General features: G+C 28.3%; 2 protein-coding genes across 2 annotated transcripts in view; one reads left to right on the forward strand and one right to left on the reverse strand.

The window, feature by feature from the left end:
- The window catches only part of LOC136072064 (bone morphogenetic protein 1-like), a 50,720-nt gene extending 28,290 nt beyond the window's left edge, over positions 1 to 22,430 (reverse strand). The window contains exons 1-2 of the mRNA XM_065820175.1: positions 22,191 to 22,430; positions 20,244 to 20,426 (exon numbers count right to left, since the gene is read on the reverse strand). Of these exons, the coding sequence (XP_065676247.1) occupies positions 20,244 to 20,397 (154 nt within the window). The 5' untranslated portion in view covers positions 20,398 to 20,426; positions 22,191 to 22,430. The remainder of the gene's footprint in view (positions 1 to 20,243; positions 20,427 to 22,190) is intronic.
- Positions 13,098 to 16,494, forward strand: LOC105849991 (uncharacterized). Its single transcript, XM_065819187.1, has 5 exons — positions 13,098 to 13,613; positions 13,764 to 13,985; positions 14,513 to 14,601; positions 14,806 to 14,919; positions 15,047 to 16,494. Exons 1-5 carry the CDS (start codon positions 13,218 to 13,220, stop codon positions 16,443 to 16,445), a joined length of 2,220 nt encoding a protein of 739 aa, XP_065675259.1. The 5' UTR covers positions 13,098 to 13,217; the 3' UTR covers positions 16,446 to 16,494.
- Positions 22,431 to 22,774: the final 344 nt, after the last annotated feature.

The raw sequence follows: 22,774 nt of genomic DNA on the forward strand, positions 1-22,774 counted from the left end.
TCCAAGATTATGAGAAATGCATTTGAAACCACATATGAAATCATAAAACTTAAAAAGTGTTCCCCAATGAGAGAGGCAATGTTTAAAAACATTAAAGCAAACTTGTTTGATGCTTCAACTGTTGGAATTAGAACACTATGTCCTACCAGATGGACAGTAAGAGCAGACTCACTTGCTAGTATAATTAGCAACAATGAAGTTTACAGATCGGACAAGGCAGTTAATGTAAGCAAGGATACTGAAATTAAGGCAAGAATTCATGGAGTATCAGCTCAAATGAAAAGTTCCAATTACTTGTATGGAGTTATTTTAGGTGAGACCATGTTTAGGCACTCAGATAATCTTAATTGCACTTTGCAATACAAGTCCATCTCTGCTATGGAAGGACATCAAATTGCTCTTATGACTATTACTACATTAAAATCTCTTCGAAAATGATACATCTTTTGATCTTCTGTGGGGTAAGGTTAATCTTATGGCATCCAAATTAAACGTTGATGAACCTCAGGTTCCTAGAATCAGGAAAATATCTAAGAGGTTTGATATTCGTAACTCTGACGGTGATTATCATGCATACCCTAAATCCTTATACAGGCAAAGTTATTATGAAGTAATAGATGTTATCATTGCTGCCATACAAGAATGCTTTGATCAACCAGGATAGAAAAAATATTAGCAATTGGAAGCTATCTTGATAAAAGCAATTAAGCAAGAGAGGTTGGAAGATCATGTAAATGGTGTTTGCTCCTTATATGGTGATGATTTAAAAAAAGGTCTACTTGTGGCACAACTTGTCACGTTTGGACTACATTTTCAGCAGGTCCTTAAGGAGAAAAATGAGTCATTGAATAATGGTATAAATGTCTTTGATGTCAAGGATTACTTCACCTCTCTCTCTCAGGATCAATAAAATCTTATGTCCGAAGTGAACAAAGTACTTTAACTTGTTTTAGTAATGCCAAAAACAAATGCAACATTAGAAAGATCATTCAGTGCTCTTAGGAGGGTTTAAACATATCTCAGGACAAAAATGTCTCAAAAAAAAAACGGGTGAAGCATTTATTAATACCTAATGTTCACAAAGAAAGGACAGATACACGTGACCCGAAGGAAACACTTAATGACTTTGTTAAGGGTTCACAACATCGATCAACATTGTTTTCTCTGTTTTGATTTGTGCGTTTGCTATTACAGTTCATCGTTGTAAACAGTTTTTTTAATGTGTTATAAATATAATTAAATTTGCCGGACCAATCCTATCATGAGTGCTACGTCCCTGCGATTAGATAATTAAGATTAATATAAGTAAACTTGTTTAACTTTGTGTGAAATTGAAAAATATGTTTTTTTGAGGAACATTTAGAGGCGATTTTAGAGGTGGGGGAGGTGTGGGAGGTCTCACACATTTGAAAATCACCATCTTGGGGGAATCAGCCCCCCTCCCTTTCCCCAAGAAGATGGTTTTTAAGTTATAGGTTTTTAATACAATTCGGGTGAATTTTAGCTTTTGGGATCTTTTTTTTATATAAGAAACCTGTCAGGTACTTTTTAAGGATTCACCTCCCGCCCTCCTCCTTATTTTATTCGTAGAATCGCCTTTGAGTACATTTATTGAAAGTGCAGCTATTCTTTTACTTTTTTTAACTTTAAACTTTAAATTCAAAGAATAATCTCTTTTGCTTTTTTATCAACACATAAACGAATAAGGCTTATTTATCAACACGTGAACGACTTTATATAACCTATTTAGCAAATCGTGTACCTACTTAAATTTATGTGTATTGAAATAGAACTAAAAAAAAACAAACTTCTTTTTGTCTGCATTCATTGTTTTGCTACATTTTCATTTTTTTTCTGTCGAAACTGATAACATTATCTTTTAAATATAAACTTATTACAAATTGAATCCAAAAATCCAAAAATATTAGTAACGCGTAGCGGTTTTTTGATCACAAGACCATCGGTTTTCTGCAAGTTTCCTGCGTTCTTTAAAGTAATTTCTAATACTTTACAGTTTTATTTTATATATTTTTTGTATAACGTAACTTAGTGATTTTTTTTTTAATTTTACTACACTCTATAAACGAATGTATTGTTATTACGAATTTGCTAAGAATAAAGAACAAAAAAATTAAAAAAAAAAAATGTCTAATGTTCGCGACTTCGTTTTTAAATTTAAATACTTAGGGTATCCTGGGGCAAAGCAAAACACTTTCAGGAAGAATGCTCAAAACTTGAAAAGAATCACGTTTCACAGCAAGAAATTTTGCAGGCCACTAGCACATATTATGTGTCAAATGATCTCTTAAATATTTGTGGTGATAGGTTGTTGCATTGGTACATAATTAAATTCAAAATGACAACAACTACCCTGTCTCACTTTCCCCAAAACCTGGGGCAAAGTGAGACAAAAGTAAAAATTATAATTTTCAATAAAATTAAAGCAGAATTTTGATAAATTCGATCTGAATAAATATAAGAATGCAAATAAAAACACAAAGGTATTATTTTATAATTTTTCCTTTTAAATCAAAAAACATGATAGGAAATTAAAAAATAATATCAATAAAAAAAGTGCATATGCAAAGTTTCACCTTACTAAAAAAATTTGAATAAAATCTGTTCACATAAAAAGCAAACATCGTTTAATATGCAATCTTCGTGTACCCAAACAGTACATACACAACAAGCTATCCAGTCAATTTGGATACCATTGCACCATTTCCCTTGACAAACTGGACAAAATCATTTCTCTTCATTGTTTACATCTTTTTCAATCAAACATATTTTAAAATTTTCTTTTCTTTTGTTCTTTTTTATATATTTTTTGTTTAATTTATTGTTTTTTCAGCTAATTTTGGAGGATAAAGTTTTGGAATTTGAAGTATGTCTTCAAAATAACTTGATGAAGTAACAGCGATCTCTGAAAAGCTTTCAATTGGCTTTAATTTATCATGACTCATTAATTCTAATGTAGTCAACTCTGGCTGCTGTAAAACTTTACTTTCTTTTTTGTTATCGCTTTCAAAGTGAATTTTATGAGGTATGGATAACCTGATTTTATTATTATTATCATTCAAAGATGCCTTTGGATATTCATTTTCTAACAAATGTCTATTAAATGGGACAATTCCAGTTGCTCTAAAACTTGAAGTTGCATTTTTCATATTAGCAGCTCTTAAATATGCTTCATTAAAAATTTCTCCAAGATTTTCTGTTTATATTCGTCTTCCTGAATGGTTTCGAATCCATCTCATACATGCATAATTAAAGAAGGTTTTCAAAGGCTCAAAAAATCCAAGGTCCAATGGTCGAAGTTTATGAGTTGTGTGTGGTGGTAGCGATAGCAAAAACAATCGATTGCCACGAGCTTAGTCTATAAGTTTTAAGCTTTTGGTATAAGAACGACGACTGTCAATTATTAGTAAAACTTTGTTGATCAAGGTGCATTGTACATGTTTAACAAAATGTTGCATATATTCAAGAAATAAATCATTATTAACCCAGCCATTTTATGAGCATCCTTGAATAGTTCTAACTGGAGCATCATCTGTGAGTAATATTTTCTTTTTTTTTTGAGCTTAAATATCATCATGGGTGGTACATAATGACCAACAGAATCACGCGCACATAAAATTGTTGTTGTGACTCCTTTTTCCCCACTTGTCACTGATGAAACACACCGTTTTCCTGAAGATGAGATAATTTTTAATGGCTTATGGACGCAGGGGGGGGGGCATGGGGTAGTAGCGCCCCCTCCCTTGATACTTATTTTCAGAAATATTCTTTTGTAAATTGACTATTATACAGAATTGGACTACTATACTGACGAATGAAATTGGCTATTATACGTATACAACTTGATTATTACACTTTGACAGACAAACATTTTTTCTAATTTTCAAGGCCGCTTTACTCTAAATTTTTTGAGATTTTAGTTTTTTTGTTAATAACAAATAAAAATTAATTAACGATGGGTGGTGTGTGTGTGTTTTATAAGCTTGGGGTGGGTGGAAAAATTTTCCAAAAATTGTTTTATTGCTTGTTTATAAATTGGAATTTTTCAACTTTTTTTTGCGATGTTGAATTTATCCGGGAACACTACTTGTTGTATAGATTCCCAAGATGCACTACCAAGTAAACATTTTCAAGTAGATTAGCAGTGGATCAATACAGACATTTTAGGTGGTTGATCGGAGTTTTACTCATCGGTTACTTAGTAGACCACTTGTAGTATCTGCTATAAGTGAATATCTTTTCAACATGTTATATATTGGCTAGTCATTGGCTAGCCACTTTTGAGCAGCCGCGGTGCAGTGTTTAGAGTTCAGACTCAGAACCAAAAGATCTGAGGAAAGATTAGCAACATTGGTAAGTAAGGAAGAGTGAAGTTTTTAGCTAAATGTTCTTCCGCAGTGTTCTTTATGGTGCTTCAAGAAGATCGTAAGGGCTTCTACAATAGTAATATTTCATGGTTAGGAGTTGATTTGGTAAAATTCAAGTAAATATCCAGGCAATTATTTAAAATGAGGAAGTCAACTATTTGTACAAAGAACCAGCGGGATTCTAAAATTGGCAACAGTATACTCAAAATAGAGAATAAATAAATATCAAAAGCTAAGCTATTTTGGTTTAGAAATCCATTTCTGCCAGAAATTTTTATGGTGTAAAAAAAATTTAAATTAATTTTGATAAAATAAAATTTTAATAAAAGTTTAACTGATAATAAGTTTGTTCAACATAGTATTTAAACAAAGTAAATCAAAAACTTTAAAGTTTCTCTGCGCTTTTAGATAAATAAAAATAACTGGAATTATTTGTATTTATCTAAACTTGCTACTTATTGAAACCTCTGGTGGTTATTTTTGTTGGCATAAATAAAAGAGATGAATTGACTAACATCAATAGAGATGATACTGAGAGGTAAGCTAGTTAGCATAATCGATTGGTCCACAGCCGTGTTCCACTGGTTAAACTTTCAATTAGATAATCTGAGATCTAGGAAAAGGGTTATTAAAACACTACGACTAATGACTAACCGCTGGGCAGCATTAAACCTTTTTGTGCTAACTTGTCAGAACCGTTATTTCAGTTTTGTTATTTCAAAAATTGTTATTTCGATATTGTTATTCCAATATCGTATTTGTACCAAGATAAGTACTTTAATAAACAGTTTATTTTTACACTATTGTTGTAAACGCTTTATTTAAACATTTTTGATTGACACCTTTATATAATGGTCACAGTAAACACACGATATGTAAAAGACGTCTCAGAGACGTGTAAAACAGGTCTAAACGTTATTTAAACGTCTTATAAATAATGTGTTTACTAGGATCACATCTTGTTCCAATAGATCTCAGAAACATTTGACAGGAGATATTAGACTAAAAATTTCCTTTTTTTAATAAATTTTTTAATATTTATGTATATATATATATATATATAAATATTAAAAAGTTTTTACTTTATTTTGTATTATTAACAATCATGTGGTGAAACTTTTTGAGCGGTTGAGTTCTCAAAGACTCTTTTGCTCTTTTGGAGAATTTAGAGAATTTTCTAAGCAGTTTCTAAGATGTTTTTTTTTTTTTCAAATCTTTGCTTCCAACCAGGCTGCAAGCAAACACTATTAGAGTTGGAAGTTGTTGGAAGAGAAAAGATAAAGTTTATAAAGCAAAATAACTATTAACAGATGACTTAGAAGATTGCAAACTGTATAAATCAAGAAAACAAGATATGGGAAAAAAAACTAGACAAATTAGAACTTTTAGAACACTTAGGAACAGTAACAGAAGAGAGATGAGGCTTAAGAGCAGTGTCCATTATAGTATTTATAGAAAAGAGAAAGAGAAGTAACATTATGACGATGTGATAATGGTTGGAGGTTGGCTGCAAGAGCAGGTTCAACTACGTCTACAACGCGTTTTGACACATTGTCTAAAAGAGATAGGGCATCATTAGAAGATTCACCCCAGATATGGCAACAGTATTTCATACAAGGCCGGATTTGAGATTTATAGAGATAGAGAATAGAGTCCGAAGTAATAAAGTGTCGAGCTCGATAAATAGATGCAACCTTAGCAGATGCTAATTTTGCAACAGATTTGATATACGGTTTCCAAGAAAGGTCGGAAGCATAAGCTAATCCTAAAAGACGAAGAGTGGATGGCTCATCAAGTACATTACCGTTCATAAATATAGGAAGATCAAAATTGTGATAACAATTGGCTGTAGCAGAAGTGAGATCCTTTTCAAGCTCAAATATCCCCTCCAAGCAATCAGAGCGTGTTAGCTTCTTATCTTGACAAGAATAAATGGAAGTGTCATCAGCGAACAATGCCACCTTAGATGTGAGAATATCTGGAAGATCGTTGATGTAAATTAAAAAGATTTGGCCAAGGATTGAATCTTGAGGAACCCCTGAAGTTACAGAATAAGAAGAAGAGTGCTGTCCATCGAGGAAAACTTTTATACTACAATTGGAAAGAAAGGATTCAATAATCTTAAAGATGTTACCAGATACATCGTAAGAAGAAAGCTAATGAAGAAGACCAGCATGCCAAACTTTATCAAAAGCTTTAGAAATGTCAAGAGCGATGGCCTTAACCACTTCACCTTTATCTAATTCACAATAAAACCTATCGGTTATTACTGTTAACAAATCAGCCGATGAACAAGAAGATCGAAAACCATATTGATGATCAGAAAGTAAGTTATTAGATTCAAGATGAGAGATTAAGTGTTTATTAATTAAAGATTCATAAACCTTGCTTTTGATAAGAAGAAGACTAATGGGGCAACAGTTAGATGAATCAGAACGCTCTCCAGATTATTTGAAAATAGAGATAATAGATGCCGCTTTCCAGCAGGCTGGAAAACAAGACTCTAATAGGCACTTGTTGAATAGTTTTGAAAGTATAGACGAGAGCTCCGGAAAACACTTTTGCAAGACTATAACAGGTATGTTGTCTTGACCACAAGCTGTAGAAAAATCACTTTGGATACAGAAGCTGGAGTGATACGAATGTCAAGCAATGGATAAACCTGTTTGTCGGCTATATTAGGTAGAACGCAACTAGTGTAATCAAGAAATGATATTGATGAAAAGTTTTTAGCGAACAATTCAGCTTTGTCTTTAGGTGAGGTGACAAAGTCTGTACCATGCAAGAGAGGTGGAATTACAGATTTTCCCTTATTATTGATACTATTAGAGATTCTCCAGAAGTCACGAGAGCCTAATTTTTGTGATGAAATACGAGATTCCATGACCTGAGAATAGCGGGCTTTGGCGTTAGACAAAACTTTTTTAAAATGGTTTCTTGCAGTAACAAACAAATGTCTATTTTATGAAGAGTTGTTTTGCTGGTAGATATGGAAGTAACGATTTCGGTTGGAAATTGCAGCAGCACAATGTGATCAGAAATAGTTCCAAAAAGAGTGCAGTCTTGAGATGAAGGAGAGCTATATAAAACAAAGAAAAAAGCGATAGAGTGAAGTGGTGCTAAACGAAAGCACATAAAAGAATAGTTTGTGGATTCAAACCTAGTTTCCCGACAAATGGGTGAATTCTTACGAATGTAAATGCCCAGGCCAAGCATGTGACTATTGTAGTCTTTACGGATTAAACCATCAACACTAAGATCACAAGATGAGACAGCTGAACTCAAATTAGTCTCACAAAGAGCAAGTAGGTCTGTTGAACTTTGCAAGAGATAAGACTCAACAGAAGAAAAGTTACTTTGAAGACCACGAATATTAGTGAATGATAGGTTCAGAGAAATTGGTGATGACAATGGTTTTTTGTATTGTATAGTTTTTATTACTTTAGTCATTTTGAAATTTGTTGAAAAATTTGACTCAAAGCAGAGATAGTACTCAGTACACTGTTTAATAGCCCAAACAATTGCCTCATTACTATTAACAAACCCTAAGCCGTAACAAAGGGCTCCAAATGTGGCTTTGACAATGCACACCAAAAGTACAAACAGGGACACCATCCATGCGCAACATGGCACTGGTGATACTTTGATATTTTTCAGCTGTTTATGGAATCAGCCTCTCTAGGAGCTACCACAGAGTTTGGAAAACCTGACTACCAGCCGACCTCAGAACCATAAAATTGAGTTTTAGAGCTGTACCCTCATTAGGAAATAATAGAATGAGTTGCCTAGTCATAAAAACAGAAGCAATAGCAAAACCCATGCATTGATTCAAGAAAATCTAGCATTTAACATCCTAAACTGGATTAAAAATACATCTGTGTCAGTCTAATAGATGAAGATGGGATGCGAGGCTGGTCAACAGATAGAATATGTTTACCCCTTAAGTCTTTGGCTAGAAGGCCTTCCACAAAAAAGTAGCCGGATGCATTTAACATCCGCCCAAGATGAGTACTTTTATCGAGACACCATCTCTAGCCTTTACTTAAACAAGAACCCTAAGGCAAGGTTTGTTTTAAGTCGGAGTTGGCTTATTATGTAAATGTCTTGAGCAACCCTAAACATTAACTAATCAAATTTTAACAGCATCAATTAGTTTGTAAGAAGCTTTTCATTATTATTTTACCATCGAAAGAAAATAAATAAAAGGTTGAGTTAAAGAAATCAAATAAACAGTTTTGATCATGTTATTTTGGGTCACCGTATTGTTCATACATCCCCGTTATGGTTCACATTTTACGTTGTTGTACATACATCCCGTTACGTTGTTGTACATACATCTCTGTACGTTTAGCATATGCAGACTGTACATTTGCAAGCCTTTTCGACTTGATCAGTAGGGATGTTTTAAATCAGCTTTTTTTTATTTTTAATAAAAAAAATTGCAATTAAATTGGAAGTTTGAATAATAGAATTAAAAAATTCAAGATATCTAATATATAATCAAGTTATTAATATTAAATACAAATATTTACAAAAGTTTTATATTTACATGCGTCAATATAAAACTGCATGTGCTTAGATTGAAGAATTATATTGAAGAATTCTTTTGTTTAAGCTGCAAAATTACTAATAAGCTAATACTAGTATAATAAATACTAATATTACGTAATAAGCATTTATTAGAGTTTTTTTTATGGCTTTTCTCAATTTAATAATTTTTAGATTAGAGAAAATATAATACTCTCCACATGAAAGTAAAAAAATGGGCTCACACTTCTTTTTAATTGCTGCTAAAATAAAATACTCTCCTTATTAAAGGAAATAAGTTAACAATACTATTCAATTACTACTTGATAACTGCTAAGTTTTAAGCTACTCTTTAACGTTTATTTGTGCCATTCTTTGTTAACTTTATATAAAAAAAATTCGACTAATATGCAACGCACAAAAGAAAGTGTACCCAGTCAAGACAAAGACAATTACAAGACACATTCTAAACATTTACAGAAATAAGTCTTAAAAAAAAGACGTTTTTAAATAAAATTATTTTCCAAAAAGAAATTCATACATTTTAAGCAAGGAGTATTTTATACGTTGTTTAAAATGCGTTTTTATATTCTGTATACATACTGTATACGTTCTGTAGAAAGTTTTTTTTTTTAATACTTTATAAATTTACAATACACACAAACACACCAGAGGTGGACCCAACTTTATTTGGTGTTTGCGATAGATAACTTACAGAGATGGAGCAAACTCCAAACATTTATATGTTTAGACTTGTCAAACAAATAAATGCAACCCCCTCAAATTAAGGGGGTTCAAAATTATTTGGTTGTAATTTTTGAACACTAGAAGATTATTTTTTGAAATTTAAAATTTATCATTGAAAATAAATTTAGTTAAGAATATTAAAACAAATATTTTATCAACTTAATGCTCTCACGTTTGGGGCGGAGAGGGAGAACAAATGTTTTTGGGGCTTTTTTGCTCCCAGACTCCAATCATCGCAATTTTTTGCATAGCGTCCTTATTTGAAATAACTTTAAACATATAATTGTTTGGAGTTTGCTCTATGTCTGACAGTTAACTATCTAAAACACCAAAAATTACTGGATCTATCCCTGTACACACAGACACATATGTAGAGTTCTTTGAGTCAGCTACGCGTAACATGTTTTAAAAATTTAAGTAACTAACAAAAAACATTCAGCTGTTTTTTTTTGTTGTTGACGCGCAAATTATGATTAATTTTTATTATTAAAAAACAAAAGATGACAAGAAAATTTGACAAAAGTAGAAATAAAGATAGACATCTACAAAACGCGCAAAAGAGCTTTTTTTAAAAAATTATAAAATTATCTTTTATTTATTTTTATAAAATTTTTTATAAAATTTGTTTTTTTTTTAATTTTTTATTATTTATTATAAAATTATTTTTTATTATTTTGTCCCAATTTTATTTATAAAAGTTTTAAAATTTAACAATGGTTACAGGTCAAAAAATAGTTTTTCTAAAAACCATGTGGTAAGCTACACAACGCGCGTATTTCAAACTAAAACTCATAGCAAATCTAATATCTAAATTGCGCTTAGAAATAATGAAAAAACTTTCTATAGTTTACAAAGCTGATTTTATAATAAATAATGGTACTAAACACCTACTGTAAAATTTTGAAAATCGTTAATTATTATTTTTTGTTTGTTTATTTCATACAAAAGATTTAATTTGACGGATGCTGAATTACACATGTAAAAATAGAAATTTGATTTTGAGCAAAATGAGCTGCTTGCGATTAAATTTTCTTTTATATACTCTCCTTTAATATGAACATATACAGTAATTTACTTCCACAGAAAAAGTTACGTCTTTTTGCCGTTGTGGAGACTTTCTTATTCTTTCTGCACTTTTTATTATGCAGCAGTTTTTGGGAAAATTTGTTTGATCTCTCCGAAATCACTTTCTTTCCATTTTTTATTTCTTTTCGTCAGGATTTTTTTCATTATTTTGATTTCAGAGGTTTTCTTTTTCTTTAATTTTCTTTAATAGAAAATAATGGTACAAACAGTTTTTAAAGTAAATTTACACAATATTTATAACTATGTCTTTTTTATTTTGATTGAATGAACTACAAGTTGATTTTAGTAAACAGTTACGCAGATTTTTGATCATTACAAAAGTTTGAAATGACAAAATAACTACCCAAAAATGCTAGCTTACCCTACCACAAATGTGAGAATAACTGTGAGAATAAGTTAACAAAACATAGTTTTTAGCATACTAAACTAAACTTAAGTTCATCGAAAGATTTTAATTTTTTTAATAAACTTTTAGTGTTCGAACGTGACCTTGTTATTATGTTATATATAATAAAATGAATTTCAATTCAATGTTATTTTGTTTAATATTGATTAGTATGATTTTGTAAAATAACACTTGGAAGTGCTTTAATACAAGAGTTAAAATAATTTGATTCAAATTTTTAACATTTTAATTAATAAATAACGAATAATATCTCAATTTTGTATATTTTGATTTAATTTTGAATTTGAAAGTATAAAAAACCGTTTAAACTACACAATATTGAGCTGTTTAAAAACCATGGATGTTAAGCATAAAAAAGTTTTTTTCATCCTGCTATGACGATCGTTTTTAATGCGAAAAAAAAGAAGCGAAAAAAACAAAAAAAAAACAATTAAAAGTAAAAATAAAATAAGTCTTTCCAAAAATTTCTTGAGGACGCCATTAGAAGATTACTTAAAAATGATATGATCTAACAGAAATGTGCATTATAGACTTCTAAAAAAATAATTATAGACGTCTTTACTGAATAAACTATTTATTAATCTAGCCAAAAACAAATTTCTGCGAACAAGAACAATGTGAAGTGTGAATCGCTAATAGAAGCTCGAAAAGTGTTTATGCCACCACTTCAAAGTAGGCCGTGGCACAGTGGTTAGAGTTCTGGCTCAGATCCCAGAGATCAGAGATTCAAGCCGGCTCTGGTCCAATAAGTGACATTTTTAAGGAATGAAGCTTAAACTTCCTAGTTAAATGCTCTTCCGCGGTGCTCTGGGATAAGACCGAAAGGACTTCTGGGAGCACCTAAATAACTACATTTTAAAAAAACAATTCTTTATTGATTTTGACAACGTGTCGGCACCTTTTAACTCCGAGATCTTTTTTCAAAGCTGTCTAAAGAATTAGAATTGGAATCTTTGTTGGATAACAGATCAAAATAAAATGTGAGGAAGGTACTGAAACAGAACGAAGAATAAAGAGAACGGCTTAAAACAGTTTTGTTACAATTTTCATGGATTTTTGGTCAACCTATAGGCTAAAAGCTATGTAAAGCTGGTTCAGATTCTCATAAAAAATTACGTTTAAAGGGAATGCAGAATGTCACTAAGTCTATAATCTCAACACTAATCTTAGCTTACTCAAAATAAAAATGGGAGCTTACTCAGAGGGGCGAACGTTTTTGTTAAGGCTTTGAATGGTTTTGTTGTCAAGAACAACAACGATGGGAGGCTAAATTTTCGGGCTACTTTGTGAAAGTGATGTACATTACTCTCACCACCTAGAAAATCTACTCATTTCTGAAGCGTTTTGAGTGTTTCTGTATTTTAACAGACCGTGTGAACAAAAAACTAAAACATATTTGTTTTGTCTTTATAAAAATAAATTTTCTTTGTGCTGTGGTCACAAAGTTTGTGCTCAATGAATTTTTTACACAGTCTTACACAGTAAATATAAGCTAATAAAATGTCACTTTGAATCCAAAGACAAATAAAGTGTTACATTAGTGTAATACAGGACCAAGTAGGTCAAAAACGATGAGCGGAAAAATCTTTTTTTCTTCTTTGGCTTTTAATGACTTTTTATTTGGTATAAGTATATCTTAAAACTTATAAAATTTTTAAAGCTTTAAATTTTGTAAATAAAACTGTAATAAAGAAACATAAGTAACATTTGTTTGGATGTATAGTAGGGTGGAGTGATTTTGGAATCAGAACTATAGTAACCCTGGAGTAAATAGATTATCAAAAAATAATAATAAAATGTATAACATGTACTTGCTAATAATGCCTGGAAAATGGCTGGTTCACAAAAATGTACATTTATTTAGACTTAATCTATTTTCGAGGAAAACCGCCATTTTTTGATTTTTTTTCAAAGTGGGCATGCGCATTGCGCATTGTTTTGTTGTTTTTAGATTTTTAAATTATAATTTATTAATAGCAAAACAATTTATAGAAAAAGTGCCTAAGAGCAAATCCAGGAAAACTCGTTTGGAAAATAGTTTAAAATACGGAGGCCTCCCATCAGAAATGCCTTCAGCTGATCTTCCAACATTTTGTCAAGTAATTCAGTTTTTTTATTTTACTGAAAGCAATAACCAAAATATTTCCAAACAGAATCTACTAGAAGAGGTTGAGAATTCTCTTAGTACTTTGTGGAATAAAGTAAACCCACGTCTACCTCTTCTTCAGAGAAATTCAATCTTAAGAAAATTAAGAAATCTTTTTGAAAGAGTAAAATCTATAAACCGAGGACGTTGTAAATCTAAAAGTAAGGAGTATCAAGATATGATTTTAGATAAACTCTTTGATATATCATCATGTACTTGTGAATTAGCGACTGTTTTATGTAATGACAGGGATGTTAAGTGTAGCATCATCAATTGCCAAGTAGAGCACATCTTGTGTCTTTGTAAAACTAGAAAGGTATTTGATTAAATTTTTTATATATTATTGTATATATTAGAATATTTGTTGTTTTAATCTGCAATTATTGTACTAAGAATTTTTTATTATACTTTGATTTCACTTCAATTAAACTGAAGTAGTTGATTATTTTTAAAAATTATATTTAAGGTCCCTTCTGAAGACAGGGCATATATTCATGACCAGAGAAACAAGATTGGTCCAAAAGGTATTTATCAGCTAGGAAAGGCTAATTTAAAATCTGGTACATTTACTCCGGAAAGGTTAGGTCAAGTAGAGCTTATAGATCATGTTAAAATGCCTTATGCTCATAACTCATTGATTTATTCTGGTCACATATCTGAAGTTTCAGCATCCGATCCAGATGTTTTGGTAACATATATATGTATATTTGTATATATATATATAAATTATGTTATAATAACCTACAAATGAGTACTCAATGTTCTTAAAGAACAGAGCAATAGCAAATTAGTAAAAACACTTATCTAATTTTTTTCTTAAATAAATTGTGTCACCATCTGTAAGTTTATCAGGAAGGTTCCTGACTATAATAATAGAATATAAGAAAAAAATTAAATGCGTTTTATCTAATTTATATATATATATATATATATAAATATATATATATATATATATAAATATATATATATATATATATATATATATATATATATATATATATATATATATATATATATATATATATATATATATATATATATATATATATATATATATATATATATATATATATATTGCAAACAGCACACTGGGGCAACGATAAAACAGCTTTGTTTCAACGATTTCAACACTTTTTAAATGTTGGCCCTACAAAATGTGCTGCTTGAGATATATGGTTGTTTTTTTTATATTTTAAATACTAAGTATTTTTACAGGTAAATGATTCTGAGGAAGAATATAATCCATTAAAAAGTTCTCAATATAATTTAATTAAACTTGATAGATTTGCAATGGAGGCTGTCAGGTATATAAAATTTTCATACATATTGAGTTTAGATGAGAATTTCTTAGATATACTATATTAAAAGTATGAAAAAAAATCATAAGTTCATTGTTCATCCCCAGTAGGAGAGGAGAGGGTGAATATAGAATGTTAAGGGATCACATTTAGATAATATACTTTGCTTTTTCAGTTTCTTTTATTTATTTCATAGTTTCTTATTTGTAGGTATGATGTCTCATCTCGTGCTGCAGCTGCACTAGCGAATGCTCTACTTCTAGATTATGGAATCATTAAACATGGAGATTTGAATCAAGTTGTAGATCGAAGCAAAATTGAGAGGTAAAAACTATTTCATTATATAAGTTAGACAAATATATCTCTTTATTTATTAGTTTATATAAATGCTTATTTACAAACCATTTAATATGGTATTTTGCTAAATATAATACTTTGAGTTGTTTTATAGAGAGAAGAAGAAAATAATGTCAAGATATGGTGATCAACATGATAATATTTTAAGTAACTTGGTGTGTTTGGGTGTTGATGGTAAAGATGATAAAAATGTTCTTCAGTTTAAGGATGTCATTGAAAATGGAGAAACTCGCTTGTCAAGAGTTACTGAAAAAGAACATCATTTAACTTTTACTAATGAAAATAGTTTTAAAAATGGTTCATATCTCTCTCATAAAAATCTTCCATCAAATGGTGCAACTGGTTTACTTCAAAGTGAAGTTGTATATAATGTTCTGAAAGAGTATGATAGTTTAAATTCAGTACAAGCTCTTCTTCTTGATAATACAAATGTCAACACAGGTTTCAAAACTGGAGTTGTTGCATGTTTAGAAAAGAAATTAGAAAGAAAAATACACCTTATCGGATGTACTTTGCATCACAATGAACTTCCATTTCGAAAAGTATTCAAAATAGTTGATGGCAGTTCAAAGTGTCCAAATAAATTTTCAGGACCTATTGGAAAGCAAGTTTCTATAGATTTCCATTTTAACCCACAAGTGAAGTTTACCAAAATTGATACTCCAGTGGAGATACTAAATATTCCCATTGAAGTAATTAATGATTTAAGTCACGATCAAAGACTATTATTTGAATATTGTCTTGGAATTTCTAAAGGATTTGTTAATCCCATATTTTTTAGAAGAAAAATTGGTCCACTAAACAACGCAAGATGGTTGACTTTAGCAATTCGAATCATGGCTTTGTATACTCGCACTGAAGCACTAAGTCTAGAGCATGTAAGGCTTGTGAATTTTATTGTACAAGTGTATGCATACATTTGGTTTCTTATCAAAAGGTCTTCTAAATTTATGGATTCTCCGAGTATATTCTTTAAAATGACAGAACAGATAAGAAAGCAAGATGAGGAAATACAGAATATTTGTTTTAAAAATCTAAAAAAAAATTCATATTGTCTATTGCCTGAGAACTTTTTATATTGTATGCTTAGAGATGAAGATTCTAACATAAGGGAACAGGCATTACTAGTCATTAAAAAACTCAGGACAAGTAAAGATAAAGAATGCCGTGTTACAAATATTGCTAATGTTGACATAAACTTTCAAGCAACTTCTTGGACAGAATTAATTGACTTTAAGAAAAGCAGTGAACCGGCATCAACAATATGGTTGAAGGATGACCAAATCGATGCACTAATTGCAACTAAAGAAGTTCCAAACTTACCTGAATTTCCTTCTCATGCGCAGAGCATAGAACGCGCTGTCAAATTAGTTACAGAGGCTAGTCACCAAGTATATGGCAGGGAAGCTCGTCATAAATATATTTTGACCAAACTAAAATCCAGGGAAATTCGACCACATTTTGAAACTAAAAACGACTTTGTGTTTTTTTAATAAATAATTTTGTTATGCATTTGATGTTAATAAAACATCTTTATATGAATGTACTTGCTTTTACTTTTTTGATTGCGAGGAATATAAAAGTGTATTTAGGATTTAGGACCAATGCAGTAGTAGGGTAGTGGTAAAGTGTTCGACTCACATTTGCAAGATATTTATTTTAGAAATATTTTGTATATGCTCGTCCCTTTGGCAATTGAAATCTTATATTCATGAATTTAAGTGTTTATAATGTATATAAAGTGTTTATAATGTAAAGAACAATTAAAAAAACAACTTAAAAACGTGTTTGGATTTTGGTGATGGTATCCATGACTATTTTTATTACCACTAATTGTACTTTAAAAAACTAAAAATAACTTACATAAGTAAACTTTGTATATACAGTTAAGTATTTTTAAGTTTGCTGTTTAAAAGTTGATTGCATTTTATATTAATAGATGTGCGTTAAAATGAGGTATAAAAACTTGCTAAAAATAAATTAAATGTTTTAATGAGTATATTGCTTATATACCATTATATTAAATAAAATTTTTATAATTTATTATTAATTTATTTGACCATTTCATTATGAATAAATTTATTTGAAAAAATAAACTTTTAAATGGTTTTGCTATTTTTATTAATTGTGATTAAAAATGATTTCATAAATTGAAAAAAAACGTGAAAATTAAGAAAAATTGCGTTTTTTCGCATTTTTTCAAAGTCGATTAAGCTTGCCATTTTTTATTTTGGATAGCTAAAATTTTTCATGAGCTCATATTTTACCTCGTTGAACTTACTCCCGGGTTACTAAAGTTGAATTTCCAAAAAAGTATGAAAATCACTCCACCCTAATGTATAGTTGAAATACTTAAATCAATTAGCGTCAGTCTTTTTTTGAGCGAATTTTTCTTTTTATTCTTTTAATTCAAATCTAATGTTTCAGTATAAAACAAAAGCAAAACTTTGCCAATAGTTTTATAATTGTTCTAATAATATCTTAAGTAGATTTTCAATTGATATTCTGAATATTCTGAATTTCTTGTAAAATAAAATAATTTTTGTTGCGGATTCTTTAAATATTGCAACATAATTTACAACCTGTTACACAGATGCGTTATAAAATATGTATCCATAATTAAAACTAGGAGTTTATCAAAAGACATGGTTTCTTTTCATTAATCAAAAGACATTGTAGGTGGCTTCCAGTAATAGATATTATTTTATTACTTTCCTTGTTTAGGAGAAGCATTATATAGTTCCTAATAAAAGTCGCTGAATAGTTATCGAGACTAGCAGCGTTTAGAGAAGGTTTCATTCAGATTCTTTACCCATTGATTAAATAACAACCTCTAAGTAATTTTCCCAGTCATTTCAAAAAATAATAAATTTTGCACCAGCTATTTTTTAGTTGAGGCAACCATAAGAATTACTAATAAAGTATATTCAAGAACCTGTATAATACTGTATAAACAGTTTTTGAAACCTAAAAATGTTAATAAAAGTAGTTAATGTTAAAATGAAAATAAGTTAATTTAAAATAAGTATAGTCCGAATAAAATATAAATTAAAAAATATTACAAACACGCAACATATAATATAAATAACTGAATCTAATGCAATTATTTATAAGTAGTAGTGAGAAACAAAATCAGGTATGTTCAAACAAGCTGTAAAAAAAATTTGCAATTTTTTGAATTAAAATGATTATTTTGGTGAAATTTTAGAAAAACTTTTACCATTTTAATAAAGCTCGGTTATACTCTGAGCGATGGTCTGCTTGTCGTTTATGGATACAAAACGGCGCAATGGTCATATTTTTGTGTCATTTGCTACGGCAAAATTATATAAAAGTTTGTCATTTATAAGATTTTTATTCAATAAAAGTTGCACTCTAGTATCTTTAAATATCTAATGCTGCTTTTTTGAACCAAACTTTACATCTTAACAGTTTTAAATGTTAGGCTTAACATGTCATATAAAATACAGAATCTAAATACGAAATTCAATTACATATAAAAAGTATTGAAAACTGTTTAATTTCAATTGAGAGCACCATCCACTCAAAACATTTCATTGCATTTTAATTGCTCATTTAACTACACCATTAATTTAAAAAAAATTTAATTTCATATTCTCTCAAAGCGTTTAATTCTCTCAAAGCGTTTAAACTCATTTGAGTAGACAATCTTATTTGATTAAAAGCCTTTACAAATATTTGCAGGCCCAACCTTGTATAATTTAAATTTGCAGGCCCAAGCTACAAATTTAAATTATGTAAGGTTAACAATTTCTTAACCTTATCTAAACATCTAATTGATGATTTTAAACAAATAAGAAGTCTAAAGTCGATTGTTTAACTACGTTATTATAGATGAATATCTATTACTAAAAACCTTGGAGTAATTATAACGGCCATATTTTGAGAGAAAAAAATGCAGGAAATATAATATGGTCGATAAAATCACCGTTAAAAAATAAAATAGCTGTACAGTTAAGAATCTTGGCATGGAAAGAAAATACACCTTTTAAAGTATACTTCCAAACCACACATGGTACAGTATTGTTGCGTCACATGATTAGAGATTTGAAACGATTTAAAAGTATCACACTGCTCGGATAAACACAAATTAAAACACTTGAGCTAATAAACACTTTAAATAAGTTGGAGCCTAAAATTTAACTTTTTTATAAATGTTTAAAAAATAAATCACTTTTCATAAAATTTTTTGTTTATTTATATAGTTGCAAAATGCAAAGATTTAAAAAATTAATTAGGTTAAATTAATAGAAAGATATTATAAAGATTAAACGGTAATTTTGAAATTTGAGTTTGTGAAATATAATCTTGAAATAATTATCCTATAAATTAATCCTGAAATAATTTTTCTGAAATCTATTTTATTAAAAAACGTAAAAAGAGTACGCCAAAAATAATATGCAAATTAATAAAACAGTTTAAATATATAAATACATAATGTTTAAAATGTAAACAAAGCTTTATTTACATTAAATGACAACAACTTAATAATTATTGTAGTTTTGAATCATTTACTTATTTCCAAACGTTTTGAACAAACAACTAAGATATATTATATTGATAAAAGTTTTATTTGCTAAAACAAAATCTTGATCCATTAATATATATATATATATATATATATATATATATATATATATATATATATATATATATATATATATATATATATATATATATATATATATATATATATATATATATATATATATATATGTAAATTATGTTAGTGTATTTTACAAATAGAGTGCTCAATGTTCTTAAAGAACAGAGCAATAATTAATTAGTAAAAAACACTTATCTAACTTTTATCTTCAACTCGGAGTTTCACCATCGCTGGATCATCAGGAATTTCCTGATGATCCAGCGATGTCTATATTATATTATCTTTCCTGATGATCCAGCGATGGTGAAACTCCGAGTCGAAGATAAAAGTTAGATAAGTGTTTTTTACTAATTATATATATATATATATATATATATATATATATATATATATATATATATATATATATATATATGTATGCATGTATATATTAGATATATTTATTCTGTTATAGGCAATAGAGAGAAGTTTAAGGTATTTATATACTACAGGATTGGATACCTGAAAAACTACAACAACAAAATTTGATCAACAGTGAGAAAACTTTTATACCATTTATGCGAAAAAAATGTTTTTTTAAATAACTTTCATTTTGCTTTACAAACTATATTGTTAAAAATTTTAAATTACTAAAAAATTTGATACCAAATTATAAAAATGATACCTTCTGCACCGCATGATTGTCCAATTTCAAAATGATCTTCAGCAAAGTTTTTAGATGAATCACCACACGCAACAAATGCAAATATCATTACAACAGTAAATATATTAATATACTCTTTAGTTTTATCATATTTTAAAATTTGACCCGTATTCATGTTGAAAATGGTAGCAGAAGTTTCAAACACTAAATTAAAAAGTATTTACCGAATGGTTCATTAAGCAAATATAGAAATAAAATTTAGTAAATAAAGAAAAAAATATTACTTGAAAAGTATTCAAAGTGTTTGATTCTTCCTAATATTTGCAAATGAGATTATTATGGTAATTTAATATTTACAAGTGCTTTATTGATTTTATGTTTAAAAATTTTCATTCATTGACTATTTATTATAAATGCTATATGTAAAGGCTGTTTTTTTATTTGATGTTTTTTCCTACATACGTTTATTACATCTCTCTCTCTCTCTCTCTCTCTCTCTCTCTCTCTCTCTCTCTCTCTCTCTCTCTCTCTCTCACTCTCTCTCTCACTCTCTCTCTATAAATATATATATATATATATATATATATATATATATATATATATATATATATATATATATATATATATATATATATTTAAACAACTTTAAAAAGTATTCTACACAATAGACTGCTCAATGTTCTTAAAAGAACAGAGCAATTATATTAGTAGTAGAAAATCACTTAACAAAAATGGAAAAAATTTTTGTTAAGTGATTTTCTACTACTAATAATATATATATATATATATATATATATATATATATATATATATATATATATATATATATATATATATATATGTATATGTATATAATATATATATATATATATATAATACATATGTATATATATATACATATATATATAATACATATGTATATATATATATATATATATATATATATATATATATATATATATATATATATATATATATATATAAATATAAATATATAACTTTATGTGCTGTTTATAAGTAAGTAAAAATATACAACATTAAAATGTTTAAATGAATGAAACCTCGTATAAATTGTATAAATATTAAAGAAAAAACAACCTAAAGAACTTATAATATGTTAAAAATATATTTACTATCTTCACACGTCTACAAAAATCATTTAAATTATTTTTTTTTTATTGTAAACCATTAATGTGGCAAAGATAAAAAATTAATAAAAAATACTTTCAAATAAAAAATCCACTAAATATTTTGGTTCATAAAATAAATTCTTCAAAACATATTTCTATTTTGTACAATATCTTATATAACACATTTATATACATGTTATTTGATGACGTAAAGATACATGAGTTGAAGAATAATATTTTTTAACTTTAAGCTAATAAATGGAACTTCATAATTTTTATCGTCATTGTTTACCAAAAAATTGTGACGTAAAAAATAACAACACTAAATTTCAATCAGTTTTTGCCAAACTTAAGTCAAAGAATTTTAAAAATGTTTTAGATCTAATAAGTTTTTAAGTATAATAAAACATTCGCTAATTTATGAGTGGTGACTTGAAATGACATAAAAGTTCACAACAACAAAATTAGACAAAATCATTTTAGATAAAAATTATGGCAGATAAAATTACCCAAAAATTTTTGACATTTGAAATAAAACTAAAGTTTAAATGTTTTTAGATAAAAGAAAAATTTATGGCTTATAAAGCATAGTTTAAAAAAACTAGTATATCACCAATGGAAGTTTTCATTGAATCAATTAATATAGATCTTAATGATGATTTACCATCTTTTTAATATACATATATATACATATATTAAAACCTTCACACACCCACCCACATACCCACCCCCCTCCCCCACACACACACCCGCACACATACACATACATATCTGTAGGAAAAAATAAATTATTTGCCATAATTTAATTAATAATACCATACTTCAATAAACAACTTACCATTAATTAGGTAAAAAAAGGGATGCTTGGGTTCAATTACTTTAACTATTTATACAAACATTTTGTATTCAATAAACAATTGTAAAGTTATTCAGATATTGGACCAAGTAAGTGTTTGGTAATATTAAAAGATATGAAAATTTAATTTTGTAATCAATGTTGCAGAGATTTTTTTGTAAATAATTTATTATATAAAAGCGTCTTCCATTTTTACGTTTCTATGAACAAATTTAGTCTTTCGTATTCATATAAAATAGTTCGCGGTTCTTTCAATGTTTGTTTGTAAATTAGATGTTTCCGCATAATAGATTTGTAACAGCTTTATTAAAGGAAGAACAAAATAAGTGTTATGTTTCAGTATTTCCTTTTTTTGAAGTCAATATTGTTGGATGTCAATGTAATATATATATATATATATATATATATATATATATATATATATATATATATATATATATATATATATATATATACATACTTATATTTCACATTATTTATTTGCTTAATTTACACTCAAAAGTTTCCATCTACAATATAAAATCTTTGGCACTAAACCTTGTTAATTTTAACAAACTATTTTATCT

The sequence above is a fragment of the Hydra vulgaris genome, chromosome 15 (genome assembly GCF_038396675.1).
Source record: "Hydra vulgaris chromosome 15, alternate assembly HydraT2T_AEP".
NCBI lineage: Eukaryota > Metazoa > Cnidaria > Hydrozoa > Anthoathecata > Hydridae > Hydra > Hydra vulgaris.